Source organism: Mytilus trossulus, chromosome 7 (genome assembly GCF_036588685.1).
Source record: "Mytilus trossulus isolate FHL-02 chromosome 7, PNRI_Mtr1.1.1.hap1, whole genome shotgun sequence".
NCBI classification, from domain to species: Eukaryota; Metazoa; Mollusca; class Bivalvia; order Mytilida; family Mytilidae; genus Mytilus; species Mytilus trossulus.
This window is the reverse complement of record NC_086379.1, coordinates 30,183,505-30,205,732: the sequence shown is the minus strand read 5'-3', so window position 1 is coordinate 30,205,732 and position 22,228 is coordinate 30,183,505. Positions and strand designations below refer to the sequence as shown.

Below are 22,228 nucleotides of genomic sequence, written 5' to 3'. Positions count from 1 at the left end.
CGTTGTCAGTTTATTTTCTATCTATGAGTTTGACTCTCCCTCTGATATTTGTCGCCCCTATTTTATCATTCCGTAGTATTTTTGAAAGTTACATGTAGCTCAAACACAAACTAAAATTACTTCAACTGTGCTAAGTTTGCTGCACTAAATGTACATTCGACAATTAATTTCTCTTCAGTGCTGCTATTGGGTCAACATATTTAAAATCCAGATGTTCAGCTTCTAAACCATAAAGGACACAAAAATGTAGCCAGGGAATCAGAACGATGTATAGCAGGATTTATTCCTTATAGTAAAATAATTTAAAATATTTTATAGCATCTCATTTACGTAACAACTTATCAATATTTTCATAAAATTACGAAAGTACAAGCTATATTGTTGGGGAAAAGCTCTGAAACAGAGATGCTGGGATACTGAATACTCGCGAAGTTACACTTACAATCTGTATCATGGTATCTCTGTATCATGGTATCTCTGTATCATGGTATCTCTGTATCATGATATCTCTGTATCGTGGTATCTCTGTATCATGGTATCTCTGTATCATGGTATCTCTGTATCATGATATCTCTGTATCGTGGTATCTCTGTATCATGGTATCTCTGTATCATGGTATCTATCATTATTTAGAATTCTTACAAATTGTAACTGTTAATGATGTCTTAACACTGCATCCATAGGATATTAGATGAACCCATTTATATTTAGTCATAGATACATGATTTAATTCAGTGGTTGTCGTTTGTGTATGTATTACATGTTTGTTTTTCGTTTATTTTTATATAAATAAGGCCGTTAGTTTTCACGTTTGAATTGTTTTACATTGTCATAAGGGGGCCTTTTATAGCTGAACATGCGGTATGGGCTTTACTCATTGTTGAAGGCCGTACGTTGATCTATAGTTGTTAATGTCTGTGTCATTTTGGTCTTTTGTGGACAGTTGTCTATTTTGAAATCATACATTATCTTCTTTTTTATGATGTTTAATAAGTTCTGATCCCTCTTATTATGCATTTACCTTTCCCAAGTCATAAGTCTGTTATTAAGTGGTTGTTGTTTGCTATGAAACACGTTTGATTTTCGTTCATTATTTTACAAATACATTAAGCCGGTTTTTTTAAAAATTGTCATTTTAAGACTTTTACAGCTATACGTCATGGGCTGCGCTCATTGTTGAAGGCCGAAAGGTAACCAATAGTGGTTATTTGATCATTTGTATCTGAAATTATACTACTTCTTCTCTTTTATTATCATAAACATTCGTTTTAGCCCTAACTGAATTCTTTCAACATAGATTTAAGTTAATGGTTTATTTACGCGACATGATTATTAACGATGATTTAAACAATGAAAGTATTATCAAGCCCATGCTTTGTAGTTTTTTTTTTATTTTTATAAAATTTGTTGATACATTGTAAGTTTTAGTATGATATACATGTAAATCAAATATGAGAATTTCTGATCGATCAACATGAAGTTGCCAGCAAATCCCACTTTAAAAGTAGGCATACATGTATTTAAACACACAGTGTACTTTAACAAAATGTTCTAGACAATATATAGTATGAACATATATATTTTCTTGAAAACACTTACTACAAGTTTAAAGTAAAGTGGATGATAATTCTTTATACTTAAACAATAACTGGAAAAAGTCAATCCTATTTTAACCAGGCCATGTAAATCGTAAATTAATCAGTATTTTATTTTTAAGATTGATTTTGATATTGCTTATCATAGCTGCGAGTCATGCTGATGTATTCCTTGGAACTTTGTACTTTGTTAGACAAAATAATGGTTGAATGTTACTCTTAATATTTATTTGAACGTAATTTGAATGGTCGAATACATCGTACCTTATCATGTTCATAGAAACGTTAAAAGGTTTGGACGAATTGTTAAAGCAAAATAAAACAAAGATCATCACAACTCATATTTAAAAGTTTCCATGTTCGGTTAACGTGCAGTGCAAACTGAAATAATGTTCTATACAGTATAGTTACTTCCGATTCTCGACAAATCGGCTTATCTAAAAGACATGTAAACAGGCATTTTCTAGCTGTTTTGAAGACCAATAGGTGGCCTTCTGCTGTTTTCTGCTCTCTGGTTGGGTTTTTGTCTGTTTGACAGATGTCCTATATTTCCATTCTCAATTTTATGAATGAAATTTTGATATGCAGTCAAACCTGCTTGAGAGTCCACCTATTTTAAGCAAAAACCTGTGTTTAAAGACCAACAATTTAAGATCCCTCTGTTGTTCATTTTATATACATGGAACCTGTATTTGAGGACTACCTATCTTAATATACAACCTTTTTGCTCTCCCTTAAGTGCACGTGGTCTCTCAAAACAGGTATGCCCGATGCAATGTATGGCATATAATTCTCAAACACTGTTTCAAGAATGTTTAGTTCTATGTCCATTGTTTTGTGCTACTTTGCTTGTTAAGTAAATTAGGTCGGCCATTTGTCGTGACGTCACATTAGAAATGCTAACATTATTGTTGAGTCTACAAGTCATATTCAATGTTCAATTGTCGTTATATTATCAGGATTAACCGTGTATATGATGAAAGATAAATCCAGAAATGCATCTTCGACGCAAATTCCGTAGTAAGTGACGTTTACATTTTTAACATGTTTAATCTAAAAAATAGAATTTAACTTTCTCATTACTTCATTCATTAACAGTTTTATTTATTAAACAAACAGATTGCATATAATCTACTTAAAAGGATTTTATAATATACAATCAATGCCTTAAAATAAACATGGCAAAATGTGTAGCTCCAATAAGTTCTTTACGGACAGACACTCGTTTACTGTATATGCCGATTAATGTATTGATCATCGAAACATTCGCTTATTTCTTCAAAATTCATCGTTTCGTATTTTGAAGACTTAAACTGATTTTCTAATTCGCAGTTTCAGAATATAATGCATTCTTGGAAATATCTTCAAAAGTGTTAACCAAATCGTCTTGCTTACTTAAAGATGTCATAAACACTGGAAATTAAGTCAAGGGAGTTGTTTTCATTTCTGGGTACGAATGATAAATTTGCACATAGTCGTTTCGATTCTGAAACTTGTTTATTGCCTTTTGAAATATTTCATGTAAAGAGACCTTCATATTTATGTTTGAATAGAGAATGGGGTTCAAATCCTCTTTTTTAAATACCAAATATAGTATTAACCATATTAGGTACATGGTTGATTTAATTTCACATAGCTTTTCCGCAAAATGTGGGGCTCGTTTATAAAAGGGTAAAATTGCTTTGTGCAAACACCTTTAAACCTACATAAAGAGCTAGGTTCAGATTCAGTATACAACACAATATTAAATCAATGTCAAAAAAAGAAATGTTTTTAAACCAGCAAAAAGTAAACCTGGACCTAACTTACGTTTAAGTCTCATTTAAAGCAAATTATATTTTGTGTCATAGACTTAATATTGTATAATACATATATGAATTTATTTTTTAATGTCACATGATTCACATCAATTAAAAGTAACAATTAAAAATATGTACTTGATAAATTTACCAAGAAATTACGTTTAGAGGATAAATGCGTCATCTTCATGTTAAATTATCTGTAAAAAAAGACCCAAGGAAATTCCCATTTGACATTTAACCGACATTTACTTTATTTAAAGGAAAACTACCTTATCTGATCCTATGTTTTGTTACCGGTGTCGACATCTTGAGTAAATGTTGCTTTATGTATGAAATTTAAACAGTTGTTTATTAGTACAAAGTTAAAACTTTGATTAGAAGGGAAAATACACATCTATACTATGGCCAAATCATATTCTAACCGTGATGGAGATATTTCAGCCAAAACACTTTCTATTGAAAATCAAACGTATGAACCGTTGAGGCAGCAGCACTCGAAAACAAAAAAACTGCAGGTATGATACCTTGCAAAACATTCAAAATACAGAACACAATTATACAAACTCGATCAATAGAAACATAGAACAAGAGGATTGCAAGAAGGAACAGAATCAAACTTATCAAAGCTTGACCCTTGAATGTCGACTCACTCCGAACATTTATGATTCCACGAACTGTCATGACGACGTAGAATATGTGTTTGAAAATTGTTTTAATTCAGATCCAACATCAATAATCTACAATTACATTTCTTGTGATGCTAATCAAATTGCAGATGTTCAGCAAGATAATTATTATAGTGACTTGCAAACTCAGGCTTCTTATGATTCTAAATTATATGAGAATGTGGATGGAAAGCAACTGAATCTCACTCAGGGCATTTTATCCCCTAAAAATACCCCTAGAAGTAACATTGTTACAATTTTCGACAATCAGCGAAGACAATGGTTGGCATGTTTTTTCCTTGTTCTTCTTGTGGTAGGTGCCATCGTCGGAACCACTGCTTTTCTGTTGACGAAGACCAATACTGAAGAACCCGACAGGCAAAATATTACGGATCAAGGTATTTATAATACAAATGTCAACAACAAAAATATTCGTTGCATACTTGTTCAATTACTAGTAGTTAATGCTGAATTGAATTAAATTTTGTCATATCCAACATAAAGATCCAAGTTTGAACTTGAAGTGTTTTAGTTTGCCTAAAAAAATGGTAAATCACGTTAAAAGCAGTAAAGCCTATTTTATTTCACAAATGCATTCGAATATATTAATTTATAAAAATATGGAAAAAAAATACGACACAAATATTGAATAGGTCACTAGACAGTTTAATCACTGTGACTCGCTTTATTTGGGTTTGCCTTTTCTACTCTTTAAAGTGTTACTTCACAAGATAAAAGTCTGCAAGAATGTATGCCTCCCTACTCTGACACATTATTATGACTTCGACATGAATAAGTTTTTGATTTTACTCTGAAACGACTATGAGAAACATCAAATGCTATTTTATGTTGTTGTTTAACCTGGGTTGAGTTCAATATCGTAGCAGCTACGAAGGGGCTACGTAGCTTCTATCAATATCTTTGTAGCAGCTAGTCTATAGCTTCACGTTCAACAGTCAAAATCTACGTAGCACTACGTAGCTGCTACTATATTGAACGCAACCCTGGTCGATTATCTAACCACGCGGTCCCGGTCTCAATGTGATCACGTACCCGCTGGTGATCCATCCAGGGATTATAAAGATTATTCAAAATATATTTATTACCCAGAATTACATAATTTCTACGATACATTAATTTTTGGATATGGCTGTTTTTCTCTTTTGTTGAAAGCATACATCGTCATTTATTACTGTCAGTATTCTACTAGGAGATATTCGATCTGCTTCATTGTCATCATGGGCCATGGTTCATGAATAGCTGCGTTTTTACATGGGATCTGTAGAAAAGTCAAACATCTATCACAAGATATATGATATACTCTGACATCAGACATAAATGGGACAGGAAGATGAAATTAGGTTTTTCTTGACTTTCATAAACTTGTCAATTATATGATCGGAAATGACTTCAGGTCAAACTTAGTTATTAACATTTAATAGTTCTATTTGTGTGTTTCGAGTGAGGTAATATTTGTTCCAGACAAAGCTAGTGACATGTTCAAGACCAAATTTCAAAAAGACATTGTAGTGATATTTGAAAGACAATTCAATATCTTAATCTATCAAACAAGTTAAAAGTATGTACAACAAATGCGCGTTAGGTCAAAAGACCCATATATGACCCTGGAATTAAGCTAAGCAGGCCAAATGACGAACGAAATTAAAGAACAAATTATAACAACAAAAGTCTAGAATTTTGGACGATTGAAGACCGAAAGGTAGCCTTCGGCTGTTATCTACTCTTTTGTCGGGTTGTTGTTTCTTTGACATATCCCCCTTTCAATTCTCAATTTTATTAAATATGTTGTTAATGGTCAGCCCTTAAATTGTTTTATCGATAGTTATTATGCTAGAGATGGATTATTGAAACTTTGAAAAAGTGATTTTGAATGTCGCCTATCGATGCAACAATACATTAAAAAAAGTTACAATATGCTTGAGCAACATTGTTCAAAATGTTTGGGTTCTTGTAATCAAGAACACATTGGATATTTGTGATACTTTAAATTGATATCTCTGGAAATATTATTTTTCAAAATCTATATTATAAAACTTATGCACATGTAGTCGGAGGAAGGAACGCATTTCACTTATATCAAATACATTAGGGGAATAACTATCAAATGGAGTCTCCAGATAGCTTTGGTTAAAATTATAATCCTAATTCTAAAGATGAAACGAGCAATTTGGTTAAAGAAATTCGTCGTAATCTTTTATGGTTGCGAAGGGGTAGTCGCCACAAGAAATAACTCTTACAACGTAAAGTATTTGGTTACGCCTTTGTCAATTTTTAAAGCGTATAAACTATATGATATCATATTTTAAATATCTAAGCGAAATCTTTTGAAACATCAATACTAATTAAAAAAAAAAATAGGCGGAAGAAAAAAATATATACTCAAAACGAAATCAATACGTCTTTTCACGGAGGAAAGATGGAAAGACCTAATAATAATAATAATCAGAACAAAATCTAAAGGTCTTTCCACGAAAAGGTGGGGAGATCTTATTACATACTCTACTCAAGACTCGCGTGTCACAATTGGTTGTATGACTTACATATATCACTTCACTAAAGTTTTATTCCCTATATAACTATAAATGTATTACATTATATTCAATGTTACTCGTATCAACCGTACGTCAAATACACTGCCAGAACAATACTTTTGAATTGTGTATTAGGAGTAGACGAGCATGCACATCACAAAAAAAAAAAACGAATTTCAGTAAAGTTTCTTTACGTCAGAATCCTTTTTATAGCAACTACTGTTAATTTAAAGTAGAACGTAAATAATGCACGCAAATCCAAAATTTAATATAACAATATCATAAATAGCACTGGCAGTAGGCTCCTAATATATATTTATCAATTGATAGACTACTCTTATATAATACTAATTTCTAATTGTAGTGTTGAATAACACATCATCTATTATAAAGACCGATGTTTGGTTTTGATTAAGCAGTACTTTGAAACTTGTAAACTTAGACTTACACTTTTTGTTTGCATTATTATGCATAATTAATTTTTCAAATATAAACATATGACGTAAATTGAGGATCATAGGATTAATAATCTGCAACTGTTTGATATTTATTAACAGTTGTTCAAATAAATCGTACGGTATGGTATAGATATGAATCTTAAATTGGGTACATGGCCTACACATACATCTTCCATGAGGTATAAAACGGTATATATACATATCAATGTTCAATGGGATACGCAATGGTCAAAGTTCGAAATGCACAGGGAACTAAAATGTTTTTCCAGGGTACTACATAGGGGTATGAAACATTAAAGACGCGAAATGACTACAATTTACTCCAAATGTATGCGTGTAACCTATTTAAATGTACGTGTATACAAATGATGGTTCATATACTAATACAAACTTTCCTACTCCTTATCTTAGTGTTCAATAGACCACTAGTATGCGAATGGGACCAATGGTCATCCTGGACAGATTGCAAAAGTGTTTCCTGTGGAAATGGTACACAATATAGATCTAGACAACAACATAACAGAAAACAAACATGTTATGGAACAGCGGCTAGAGACACTCGAACATGCACTTCTAAACATTGCCAAGGTAATTGTAACATTTAACATGATAAAGTAATTTTATTATAAATAGTCTAAGGCGATTACATGTTTTTGGTCATCTACATATATTTTGAAAATGTTTATTTTCTGTTTACACGTCTGTAACGGAAGCTAATTCAAAATTTGTGGGTCTGTGATTTCAGTCGCAATATTAAGAAGCGAACGTTTGGAGGATTGTTTAATAAGCGAAATGTGAAGCCTAAATTACAAACTTAAAAGGAACGTTTCGAAGTTGCAGTAGCTCCATTACTGGGTATAACCGTGTTGTATTGTGTGCTTGGTCTACGTAGAAGATGGTCGAACTGTCGCACTTAACTGAGTATCCATCGATGTTCGGTTAACGCAATATACGACAGCACTATATGAAGGCCGAGCTTAAAGTAAAATACAGGCACTTCATAAATCAAATGGCATACCTATAGATTAGATTTTATTTTGTTTAAAGTGCAACCTGATACAATATACATAAAATTACAATTACATTTCAATACATTAGCAATAGTATACCATATCGGCCAGCCTTTAGAGGCTTATGAAGCACTAACAATATTCATACAAGATTATAAACATACAAAGAATATATATTAACTCGATTATTCATTCTGAGATCTGAGGTTGTTTTAAGTTTTTATAAAATTATTTCTCTCTTTTTTAGTGTTTGTTCTTTTACATCATTGCATAAGTGGTGGTTTTAATATGTTAATTGTGAAATTCTCATTTAAAATAGATCTGTAATAATATAAATATGTATAATTTGAAAACATTTTAAGCTGAAATTGCTTCCCTTAAAATCAAGAGCAAAAATAATTTAGATGATGAATTCAATTAAAGTATGCATATAAATTTTCGGTATGTGTTCAGTACTAGCTGCTGTTTGCACAAATTGTTTCGAATATCAAATCAATTTCAGAATATATCATAAATGAAAGGATAAAAAGTGGATGTTTTTCATATGAAAGTGTATGTAACATATCAATATGAGTTGCTTCCCTTAGCCACAGAGAAATGTTATTTTGATACATGTATATTGTCTTTTTTTTTTTTTATTGTTATGTTGCATTTTTCTGTCATCATCTGTGTATAATGTTTAAAATCAAATTAGTGATATAGAAAATAGCCCAGGAAATATCAAAATACAAAAGGTATATTTATCTTATAAATGCCAATCAACTTATATTATATAAATGCAAACTTATATTATATAAATCAGGAACATATAGATATACTGTTCCCAGGTTAGATATACTGTTCCCAGTATAAATACAGTAATACTTTTCTTATAAATGCTGTTTACAATATTTCTAAGTAATATGATACTTAAAATAGAAAAAATATAAATATAGCATGGCATTTCTACTAAGCTCATATATTATAAATTAATAGATGTCATCATTATGGCTATTTCACTACCTTTATATACCTATATATATATATATGTCGTGTACAAGTTGTAATTTTGTACAGGTTATAACATGTACACAAATATTGTACATGTTATAACTTGTATAATGCAAAAATACAAGTTATAACCTGTACAAAAGTACCTCATACATGTTTTAACCTGTACAAAATATTGCTTAAAAATGGGTTTAACTTGTACAAAATTTAAGATAAATCTTAATGAAGTAAATTATACATTTAAATTCACCAATGCATAAAAAGCAACAATAAATAGGCCAGAACGTGTCTTTTTCTGTAGAGGGCAATGCTCACAAAGTTTCAGAAATATATGTTTTATGACTTATGTTGGCAAAATGTGTTTTCATGTAATTGTATGTTTTATGCAGTCCATCATGGCTAAAACATATGTGACACTATTTACTAAAAGTTTGCATCCCATCAATGACAATTACATTAGATACTAGTAACTAAATTCTTCCAAAAAATTTAAGAAAGATGCCTTATAAATTTGGGTTATACTTCTCCCTCTTGTTTTATAGCATGCAACGACTAAAACAATGTCTTATATGCTTACTCTGTAAAAGCAAGAGAGAGCTAAAATAGTTTTTATTGGACCACGCTTCATTATCAATATCTTTTGATCTACTCTTCAACATTTTTGGCCTTCAGCATGACTTATGTAAATTTATAACTCATTTTTTTTTATAAACTATAAGATCATTGCATGAGGCGAATGTCATTTTGATGTTTTAAATATATATTCCTACTTTGAAAGCATGTATTTATGGCCTTTGGATGTTGTGTGCTCTGTGTGCGGGTTGTTGTCTTTTAAACACATACCCCATTTCCATTCCCAATTTTATTTGTAGAACCATCTATCCTGGCTATCCTGTTATGTATTTAAGTGTCAACTAGTATTTTACTATGCCTTTAAAATGGACACTCACAATTATAATTCATCAAATAAAGATATTTCCTTAGATAGTCATAAGAGGATCATAAAACATGTCCTAAGATATATCTTATGACAGGTCTTAGGAATGCTTCGTAATACCGACATTAACAATATCAAAAAAGGAAAAAAAAAACACTAACAAAGTTACATGATGGAATAATAAAAAGGTTATGAAAATATAATTGAGGTCAATAACATGTGTTGCAATCATAGAAACATAGCCTTATTTTTCGATTTTGTACAAGTTAAAACCATTTTTAAGCAATATTTTGTACAGGTTATAACATGTACGAGGTACTTTTGTACATGTTATAACTTGTATTTTTGCATTATACAAGTTATAACATGTACAATATTTTTGTACATGTTATAACCTGTACAAAATCGCAACTTGTACACGACATATATATGAGAACAAACCTAACAAATGGAGTTCCATAACATCTAACACCTTTCGGGCGGGAGGGGGGATGTAGTAATGCGAGTCAAAGGGCAATTGAGAAAGCTAAACATTATAGTTGACCGATGTTTAGCTTTGATTTTTTTTAATCAGCATCTTGCAATTTACATTTTTCAATTACAAAATTGCTTGGGCATTATTATGCATAATTATTTTTCCAATCTAAAAACATGAGGTAAAATAACCAACAAAGAACTAATAATCTGCAACCGGTTTTATTGTTATTAACAGTTGTTCATATAAATTTCCCATTAGATACTAATTGGTAAACATATAAGCTTAAGTCTCCTATGGGGCGCATGGCCTACACATAAATCATCCACGGGATATCAAATGATATGTAAAAATACATATTCCATGGGCTACATGTACAAAATGGTCAAAGTTCGAAATGCATAGAGGACTAAAATGTTTTCGAGGGTACAAAATGAGGGTATGAAATAGTAAGGATACGAAATGACTATAATTTATTCCAAACCGCTGTGTTTAACATATCTAAAAATAAGTGTTAAGAAATAATGAATCACAATAATAAAACTTTCCTACTCCTTATCTCAGTGTTCAATAAGCCACTAGTATGCGAGTGGGACCAATGGTCATATTGGACAGAATGCAGTGTTTCGTGTGGAAATGGTACACAATATAGATCAAGACGACAAAATGGAAGAGTACAAACATGTAATAATACATTTAGAAGGGAAACAAGAACATGCATCACTAAACATTGCGAAGGTAATTGTACATTCATAGATATAAGAAGATGTGGTGTGGGTGCTAATGAGACAACTCTCCATCCAAATAACAATTGAAAAAAGTAAACTATTGTAGGTCAATGTACGGCCTTCAATATATTGGCTTACACCGAACAACAAGCTATAAAGGGTCCCAAAATTACTAATGTAAAACCATTCAAACGGGAAAACCAACGGTCTTATCTATATACAAAAAAACGAAAAACGAGAAACACGTATTAATTACATAAACAAACGACACCTTCAGTACATCAGATTTCTGACTTAGGACAGGTGCAAACATTTGCAGCGCGATTGAACGTTTTAATGGTACCAAACCTTATCCCCTTTTCTGAAACATTAGCATAACATCAAATCATAGAAAAACACACGATAATACATGTTTTTGGTAGTATGCATATATTTTGGGAAATGTTTATTTTACATTTTATCCGTCTGTAACAAAAGCTAACTGTCATTTAATTTCTGAGTTCCGAAATTACTGTGTATGTAATTTCTTTCTTTTTTATCAATTATATAAACATCTGTATTTATCAAAATCATTTACAGAAAAAATATTATTTCCAACATATATGTCCTTCGACTCGTTTAAAAAGTTATATTCGGGTCATCTTGGTTTTCTTTCTTGGTAAATGTTTATTTTTAAATCAAGACCCACGCATAAATATTTTTTTTCCTCACAAATCCGACGCTTTGAACTGTTTTGTCCCTGCAATTTGTACTTAACTGAATTTTGTACGTTGCCATCAAAAAGATAATAAAGATGGTATCATCCTTAATGTCTCTGAGCATTTCGTACTACAAAAGTCATATTTTTTTCTATAAAGATTTGTAATTTACTCGTTAAACTTAATTACTTTTAAAGAACTATCATTGGAAAACCGGTTAGTAGATCACTTAACATCATCCGTTATATGTTTCCTATTTTATAAATGCAAATATAAATGTCTGTGTATAGTAAGTAAATGTTTAGGTTATATACATATAAAATTACTAAAAGATGATTTAATTTATGCAGTTTAACGAGATATAATCATCCAATAACTCCCTCTTGTCGTTTTGGCACCTTGTTGATTTGTCAAGTTGTTATTCGCTTCTTCTCCAATGAGTTCCCAAATTTTAAAGTCGATCTCGATTATTACAATATATTGGTCAGCTGTAAACAAAATGTTGAAAAACAATAAATTAACCAAAATTCCGAATTCCAAAGATAATAGATATCGGAAATCATATAATTATCATAGGAATGGAAAACAACTGTCATATTCCTGACTTATTACATAAAAATGATTCTGAATAAGTTTAATTTTATAATTTGTCGTTCTTGTATAATTTTTTTGAAATTGTAGGGAAATAAAACGTATGAAACCTATCAAACTTAATGATTTTGATGACCTTTCATTAATTATTATACTATAAAACACTATACATAAAGGTTTACGATATATTTGAATAATTTTTAATGTTTAATTTCTATCCTAGATAGAGGACGACCGATGGACATACGATTCGATCCTTCTACTCTAAATGCGAACCGGTATTTATCAAGGGACAACAGAATACTGAGCAACCAGTGGTCCATGCAAACACAAAAAAGTTCTCCTGGTAGAGGATCACTACAAATGTATAGTGGAGTCATTGCAGACCAGTGTTTTGGAAACGGAAAGAAAATATTTTACCGTGTTTCTTATGACTATCATCTTAAAACGGTGTTATCGGGCACTAATCTTATTTTAGAAGTAGGTCTTGCACAGCGTGACGAAGTTGATCAGGATGATTTTGTTGGACAAGAACAGAGATATGGCTGGTCATTTTCTCTTGCAAAATGTGGGTCGTCTAAGGAAGGTATTTGTTTCAGGTCAAAACATTTGGGAAATTTAACAACAAATGAATTTTTCAGTGAGAACAATGTGGGCTTGCAGAAAAATGGTATACTTGAAATACTTATAGACAGACAGCAGAATAAGTTTTCATTGAAAAATTCAAATACTCAAAAACCTGCTGTTTCTTTTGAAAATGTTGCCTCGAACAAAAACCTGTGTCCCGTATTCGGAGTTCATAATATACCAAAAGTTAACGTTAAACTCAAGATCATAGAAAGTAGGGATGTAACACATGAACAGTTCGAATTATAGATCTGAAAGAGTAGAGAGAGAGAGAAAGAAAGATTTTTTCATGAATTTTATACATCATATAGTTTCATTAGAATGAAAAAGATATTTCATATTGACTGTTGCAGTTTACAGGATGGTATCCTTAAATTGATTGAGAAGATATGGTATGATTGCCAACATGAAAACTTTCCATCAAAGTCACAATTTGATAAACATTACAATCACTGGTTAAAGTAAGGCATTCAACACGGCGCTTTGTCACACTCTGAACAGCAAGATATAAAGGACTCCCAAATTACCATTCAAACAGGAAATTTAACGGTCTTGTCTATATAAAAAAAAAAGCATGTTATATGAATAAAAACTAGAGGCTCTAGAGGCTCAGAAGAGAAGATTTTTGTAAAAGATTACAAAAATTTCAAAATAATTGATAAAATGGACTATAAAGGGCAATAACTCCTGAAGGGGTCAATTGAATTTTTTTGTCATTTGACTTATTTGTAGATATTACTTTGGTGAACCTTATTGCTGTTCGGCCAAAAATTCCCTTAAAATTACTTATTAAGGATTCGCAAAATTTTCTCTATCTATAACAATATTCAAAATAATAACCAAAAACGGCACAATTTCCTGAAAAATACCAATTTAGGGGCAGCAACCAAAAAACGGGTTCTCAAATTCATCTAAAATCTTCAGAGCAGATAGATCTTGAACTGATAAACAATTTACCCTGTTAGATTTGCTCTAAATGCTTTAGTTTTAGAGATATAAGCCAAAATCTACATTTTTACCCCTATGTTCTATTTTTAGCCGTAGCGGCAATCTTAATTGGCTGGCCGGGTCACCGGACACATTATTTTTAAACTAGATACCCCAATGGTGATTGTGATCAAGTTTAGTTTAATTTGGGTCAGTAGTTTCAGAGGAGAAGACTGTTGTAAAAGTAAACGACGACGGACGACGACGACGACGCCGGACGCAATGTGACGAGAAAAGCTCACTTGGCCCTAAAAAGGAAATTATCAAATAAATTATTAGAATTACAAAACAAAGACTGATCAACACAAGTCATTTTAAGAAATGCATGTCTAAGAATATTAATGGAGCTCCGTAATGGAAATAAAACAGTACTGTTTTTCTAGGGCAGATGTCATGTTTTTAATACAGTACGTCTCATTTGATAATGAGCCAATCGAGGATATTGGGGTTTCTAAATTGACAAATCATAGATACCAGGATTAAAATCGTGTACAACAGTCTGATTAAATAAATATCCTGTGTCTAGGTTACGCTTACGAGGTTCTCACAGCACACTGTTTTACTGTCTGTTCTGGTTATTATAACATCATCCATTGAAAATGCAGCCTTTAAAAAAAAATGATGCATATGTTTTGTTTATAACAAAATGGATAGTTTTCATTTTTATACTTATGTACATATACATCTTTAATTTGTCCACATTTGGAAGAAGTTTACTTTTTTAATCGCTTCCAGGGAGCAATTCGCCGACAAATCCGTATGCAAAGTTACCTTAGCGTGGCCCCTCTCGTAAAATCCGGTGATCGTAATACTCATTGATCTGTCACTGAAATAAACTATTATATAATTGCACATGTTAAACACGTGCTCAATATACATGCTTCTTTGTTGATTGTTTACTATACAGTAAGGTGACAGAGAGAGAGAAAAAAACTAACGACGATTATACGATATGTTTGCGTAAAATATGATAAAATCGTGCACAGAAGACTTAGTTGATTATATCGTGTAATGGTGCATTGGTTCAGTATTGGTTTAGTAACTATAAAAGAGTAGCGAAAGATACCAGAGGAACAGTCAAACTCATAAATCAAAAATAAACTGATAACGCCATTGGCTCAAAATGAAAAAAAGACAAACAGACAATTAAAAGTACACAAGAAACAAAATAGAAAACTAAAACTGAACAACACGAACCCCACTTGAAACTGGGGGTGATCGCAGGTTCTTCGGAAGGGTAAGAAGATCCTGCTTCACATGTGACACCGTCGTGTTGGTCATATTATTACAAACCCGGTAAATAGTCTTGTGCTGTAGTTACGACGTAAGAAATATATCCGATATCATCAGCGAAACGGCTATTCCATAACGGTCAACCAACTTGTGATAGCGTCCTTAATATTTATAAGGGGATGATTCCAACGTCATCATTTATTTAGTAAGTGCATCGCCTTTCATTTCATCATGCTCATAAATGCTCTTTAATTTTGTTTTCTAAATTGACTTGAAAACTTTCTTCAAGTTTCAATAATGAGTCTATCTTAGACGAAACGTCAGGTGTAGACAATAACACTTGACACATCTGATGTAAAAGTGATGTAAGAAATATAGTTAAGGCGGCATAACTCAAATGTTCTCATCTGCTATTTGTATTAAATGAAACAAAAATACGAAAGAAGATTTGTATTCAGTGTTACACGATAAAGAAAGTATATTTGAACTGTATATATGAAAAATATGTTAAGAGCTTTATGATTTTCATGTTAAAAATGTGTTTTGTGTTTTGTTTGTTTGTTTGTGTTTTTTTTTATATTTTGTTTGATGTTTTTCTCTTTTGGTAAATCATGTAAACCAATACTTGTTATTAATGAAAATTCCCTGAAATTTAAATGTTTTGACGGATGGTACCTCTCGGAAACTTACTTCTTTCAGCAACGCTGCCAGCCCATGTAGTAAAAAAATTATGATTTAATCTGTTGAATTTTTTATTTGACTATTATCGAAGAAACTTTTATGAATGCATATTCTCTGACTTTACATATTTTTGTGTAAATATGTGTCATCTAATAATACGATTTGTTAGAGAGAGCTGCCATAGTTTCCCCAAAAAAGACATATTGCATATAAAAACTTAAACTCGAAATAATTTAAAATTGAGGATACAAATAAATCCATATCTCTCAGACTTTTATACACAGAAAAGTATTTTTTTTCTAAAAAGTAGGACACCTGCTTGGTAGAATAACTGTATTTGTGCAGACCTTAACTTTCAATATCAAAACATTTTTTTTCATTTGCTTTTGTTTTCTATCTCTGTTTGTTTTATGACAAGTGTACTGGGATCTACCTTATTATACTACTTATACATGAACAGGTCCTTCTAATGGTTCCATCTTTGTCACAGCAATTTTCCTTTTGATTCATTATCTTTTACCCGAATTCAAATATTGACAAATATTTGAAAATTAGAGAAATTATTCGGGGGCTAATTTGACTTCCATTCTAGATTAAAAATGCATATGTTCTACATGTAGCAAAATGATAATTTAAGTGTATATCGTGTATATTGTCTTTCGTCACTTTCTATGGTGTTTTGGGTAATACAAATATATATTATCTTATCTTTTGAAAAAGAGATTTTTTAGTTAGCTTAATGTTGATTGATTTATGATTGAAAGTCGACATGAAAATTAACATTACCAGTTACCCAATGTAAATATGGGAAAATTCAGGTTAGTCCTTTCGGATAGACATGAGCACCTGGTAATCCTTTAACATACCAAATATAGTTATCCAATTTGTTTTGTATCAGAGAAACAGTCATAACCAAGAAAACTAAACTTTGACAAATAGTATGTGTGCTTTTGATATTATTGTGTCCTTCTGCATTTGAATTTGTTCGGGGGAAAGAACATTTCCGAAAGGCAACTTTTAATCCCGCGAGAATGTAACTATTTATAGCAATAGTTAAAAATATTTACATAACATTGGAGAGAGATCTTTGATATTTTATAATTGACACATACACATACGATGTGCAGTCATTGATTCTCACTACAACACCAACTAATCTCTCTCCAATCTCATGTATTTATGTTTTAATATTGTTAATAATAGTGTCAGTTTTGTACGGGAAAACAACTTAAGGCATGTCAAATAAGGCCCCTTTCTATATAAAACAAAGGAGCCAATCGAAATTAAAAACGTATAAAAATCATCTAGATCTCGATAGGGCAAACAGGTTTTGAAAACTAACTGAACTAGCCTTACTGAAAGCTTATGAGGAGTACCCTTTCCGACCTTGGGAGATGTTATTTTTCTTTCTTTCTTCTCTCATATAGATTCTTTAACTTGAAACAATGTTGATTTATTTTTTCCAATGGATGGGTAATTGCCACATATACTTGGAGTACACCACACAGTTCACGATAGTTAATTTATTGTTCAAATAAGTTATATCCTTGTTAAAAGCGACAAATGCATTGACCAATGAATTAACCCAGTTTAAACATGTACGAGAATTTAAACAATCGTTATTTCTTTAAAAAAAAAGACGTAACCAACTATACACGATACAGAAATGAGTTTCCGTTGTGGTAAACAAAAACTTAAGTCTATATGCATGTACATGTAGAAAACGTACATTTAGGAGACGTACTGCAAATGTATATTTGATATAAACTGTCAAATTTACTGAAAACAAAAAGGTCAGCAGTATAGAATGGCTGCTTTGGGGTCACCTATAAATGCATCAAACTGTATACAGACGTATGAGAGATTGGAAGTTGGAAGTAAAACGGACTTTAGCCGCAGTTATGATACTTTACAAAATGCTCAGATCATAGATATCTCTAAGGGAATAAGCGAATATAGCAAGGTAATTGAAGATATTCCAGGTTATGAAACGTTAATTAGTGAACGTGAACAAGACAAGTCATATGATATCTTGAAAAAATCACAAATTGGAGACAATTCCCAAACACAAAGCGGTGAAAGCATAGCACGTAGACAAGAAGAACCTATTTTAGAAATAAACACAATATGTATTGGCCATGAGTCAAATAAGTCGAACCATTCTTATGGAAGGCATTTATATGACATGGAAAATATTGATGTTGAACAAGAACGAAGTTATGCGTATGCTTCATTTCCAAGTAACTCTCAAAATAAGAAAGAAAAGAATGATAAAACTGAAAAATATCCGACTAGAAAGGAAATTGCATCTTTTCTGATAGGCTTTGTGCTTGGTGGTGTAATGCTGGCAATAATAGTATTTGCTGCACTCAGAAATCAAAATCAAGATGAAGATAATAAATGTAATGGGAACAGTATATTTCCAGGCAATCATGGTAAAGTATATTAATATCAATATTTATCTTACCTACTGTACATTTCCAGGAATATGATCGGTCTAAAGCTACCGCGTGGAGACCTGTATATTCCATATTAGGTTAGTAGGCGAGGCTTTATTCATTACACAGTTAGTAGTGGTTTTACGTTTATCTAATAAAACAACTAGGTGTTGAGGCAAAATCGGAAAGGTTTCAACAGACTATAATAACATCATGAACATGATGAACGATTGAAATATATTTTTAAATAGATATAGGAAGATGTGGTGTGAGTGCCATGAGGCAACTCTCCATCCAAGTCACAATTATAAAAGTAAACCATTATAGGTCAAGATACGGTCTTCAACACGGAGCATTGGCTCACACTGAACAGCAAGCTATAAAGGGCCAAAAATTTTAAACTAGTGTAAAACCATTCAATCGGGAAAAACCAACGGTCTAATCTATATAAAAAACTAAAAACGAGAAACACTTACGAACCACATAAACAAACGACAACTACTGAACATCAGATTTCTGACGTAGGACAGGTGCAAACAATTGCAGCGGGACGAAACGTTTTAATGGTACCAAACCTTTTCCCTTATCTGAAACAATAAAAGCACATTTAAAGTTAACAAGTTGTTACTGTTTGATTTTTTTTCTGAAGGGACCATGGAAGTAGCTGGTTCTGAATACCAACGGTATTGAGGACTTGATCACTTTGATATGTAAAATACCACATTATAGTCTGTAAGATAAATTCGTTACATAATGTGCTTGTGACCTAATACGATATATATGTTGTCAGTAAATTCAATATAGTGATTCCTTCAAGCATCGCTCTCACCCCAAAAATGAAACTAGTAGCAATCTTTTGCAGCAGCCAAAATCAAAGATTTATCATCCCAATCCATAAATATTACATCTAAATGTATTATTATACATTAACATACTCTTTAAAAAGATAGGCTTTTCTAAAGACACACGACAGTTATTATATGCCTCATGGAGAGCAGGAATTCAAAAATATTACTCTGTCTTATTCAAAACATTATGGAGCTGGTGTTGTAAAAGGGAAATGGACCCCTTTACTGCCTCTTTGACAGAGGTAGCAGATTTTTTACAAGTATGTTAACAAGTGGACATAAATATAGAACAATAGCTGGATATATGTCTATATAATCTACAGTCTTACCACCTATAGACAAAATTATGTAGAGCAACTTACATACATAATAAGAAAGACTTTTAACAGGTGTTTTGAATTTAAGACCCCCTAGACATGTTGTAATAAATCCGTTTGAACCATTGAAAAACAGTGCTTTAAAATTTGTTCCTAAGAAAACTAATTTCTTATTGTAATTACTACTTTCAGCCGGTGTAGTGATCATCAAGCCTTGAGATTAGGAGATGGTAATATTAGCATGATAAGTGTACATATTACTGGTGTTTATTTTTCATTAGAGAAGGACTTTCAAAACAAGATCGTCCTGAACATACTGGTTCAAAAACATGTGTTCCAAGTTTTAAGGACAACAAATTATTGAATTCGAAAAGGTCATTATGTTATAATTTGAAAATGACAGATGTTACCTTAGCTGTATTTGGCAAAACTTTTAGTAATTTTGTTCCTCAATGCTCTTCAACTTCGTAATGTATTTGACCTTTCTAACTTGTTTGGATTCGAGCGTCACTGATGAGTCTTAAGAAGTCTGGCGTATATACAAAATTTAGTCCTGGTATCTATGATGAGTGTATTTCCGTAATTGTGACAGAAGTAATAGTGATTTATTTTTAGTGTAAACAGTCCGCATAAACCAGTTTCAAGCCAGATAATTTCGAATTTGATTGTCCAAACTATTCAATCAGCATAAAATGACAGGAAAAGGTCTGTTAAAGCTTATAGTACAAGAGCTATTTTCCCTTCGTAACCACTGTTTCAATTTCGTCTATGAAATCCATCATGGAGGCAGCAGACTGGAGTAGAGAGTCTACTTTCACGAAATGAATGAGGAACCTAGAACTGAGCATTTTATATTAATTGAAAAAAGAAAGACAAAATATATAGAAATAAACAAACAATATTGCATATTTATGTATATGTATGTATTTATATATTACGGATCACAAACGTATCGAGTTTGACGATTGGATAACAACATAGAGATGTCAGTATAACTGCCGGAGTATATAAGACGTATTTATCCCCAATTGGTACCAAATAAACGGCCTTATAACAGCTATTACTATGTGACGTAGTCAAAAGCTATACATAACACTAAGGAATGTTATAGGCTCACAGAGAGAAAATATTGACGTGCATGCACCAACAATACATTTTAAATACAAAACCACGCAATATACACTTCAATTACTCAGATGTTCAGTTTTAAAGTGTTATTATGAATTAGTCCATACACGATCAAATTATTTTCACTGCAAATTACAAAATCCTTCACGTTTGCAGAACATCTCAGGTTGTATTTCCATAAAAAAAAAACACTTACAAACAAACACAAAACATGAACTATAAACACTTTATTGAAAACATCTTCTTAACGGAAAAAAGAATTGTCAATATAAAAAGGTGCCTTAAAATGAATTACTCAAAATATTAAGAAACAATAAACATGTAATGAATAAAAATGATCATTATGAATGTTTAACTAATACCTGAACTGGAAAAAAAAAACACACTAAGACAGGTATTTCATTCTCAATGTTATGAATTTAAAATTTCTAAAAAAGGCGTCTTCAGGTTTTGTCTTTTCTGGTGATTCAAGAAAACGGTTGTTTTGACATTGATATTGGTTTTGTATTGGCCACAACTTTTGGAACTTTCGGTCCTCGGTGCTCTATAACTTTGTATTTTTTTTATCTGAGCGTCACTTGTTTGTCTTGTGTGGACGAGGCGCACGTCTGGCGTATTAAATTATAGACCTGGCACCTTTTGATAGTTATTATGCGTGTGTTTCTCTGTCCTTTAAGTTCTCCCATTTTTTGTATTGTACTCCTGTCATGTAATGTTGTCATTTTAATTTTATATTTAGCATTGCCATAAAAGCGGGAGGTTTGGCTAGCCACAAAACCAGGTTCAGCTCACCATTTTTTTCTTAAAATGTCCTGTACCAAGTCAGGAAAATGGCCATTGTTATATTATAGTTCGTTTCTGTGTGTGTTACATTTTAGTGTTGTATTTTCTGTTGTGTCATAGTTCTCCTCTTATATTTGATGTGTTTGTAACCCGGAATTCATTATTTTTCATAATCGATTAATGAATTTTGAACAGCTGTATACTACTGTTGCCTTTATTTGACCATTTGAGATTAAAATCAATTTACTTCGAAAATGACCACATTGTTATATATTTGGTGCAAATACGCGTTCGTAGGAATTTCAAATTTAAATATGTATATATTATTTTAATGCAATTATTTTGTAACAATTGTTCTGATTGGATAAAATTCCCTATCTCCTTGTCTGTAACATTTTGAATTTCGGAAGATTTAACACTGAAATAATGATTAAAATTTAATTATAAACTTGTTTTGCATTAGAATAGAGATAACTGTATTGTATTTGAAGCTTTTCGGACGTCCATCGGTAGTTTTACTGTCACAAATACCCGTTTACCTGTCTCCGCTCTGCGTCGCCTGGTAAACTAAATTTGCGACAGTAAAACTACCGATGGACGTCCTTAAAGCTTCAAATACAATACAGTTATCTCTTAATTACACTTCGGGTTCTTTCAGTAGTTCTTCATTTGTCTTTCGGGTGGT

At 31.7% G+C, this 22,228-nt stretch overlaps 1 protein-coding gene across 1 annotated transcript; it reads left to right on the top strand.

The window, feature by feature from the left end:
* Nucleotides 1-17,738: 17,738 nt before the first annotated feature.
* LOC134726957 (uncharacterized) lies at nucleotides 17,739-21,034 on the top strand. The gene is made up of 2 exons (XM_063591354.1): nucleotides 17,739-18,464; nucleotides 19,825-21,034. The coding sequence occupies exons 1-2, from the start codon at nucleotides 17,837-17,839 to the stop codon at nucleotides 19,848-19,850; spliced, it is 654 nt and encodes a 217-aa protein (XP_063447424.1). The 5' UTR covers nucleotides 17,739-17,836; the 3' UTR covers nucleotides 19,851-21,034.
* The last annotated feature ends 1,194 nt before the right edge of the window (nucleotides 21,035-22,228 follow it).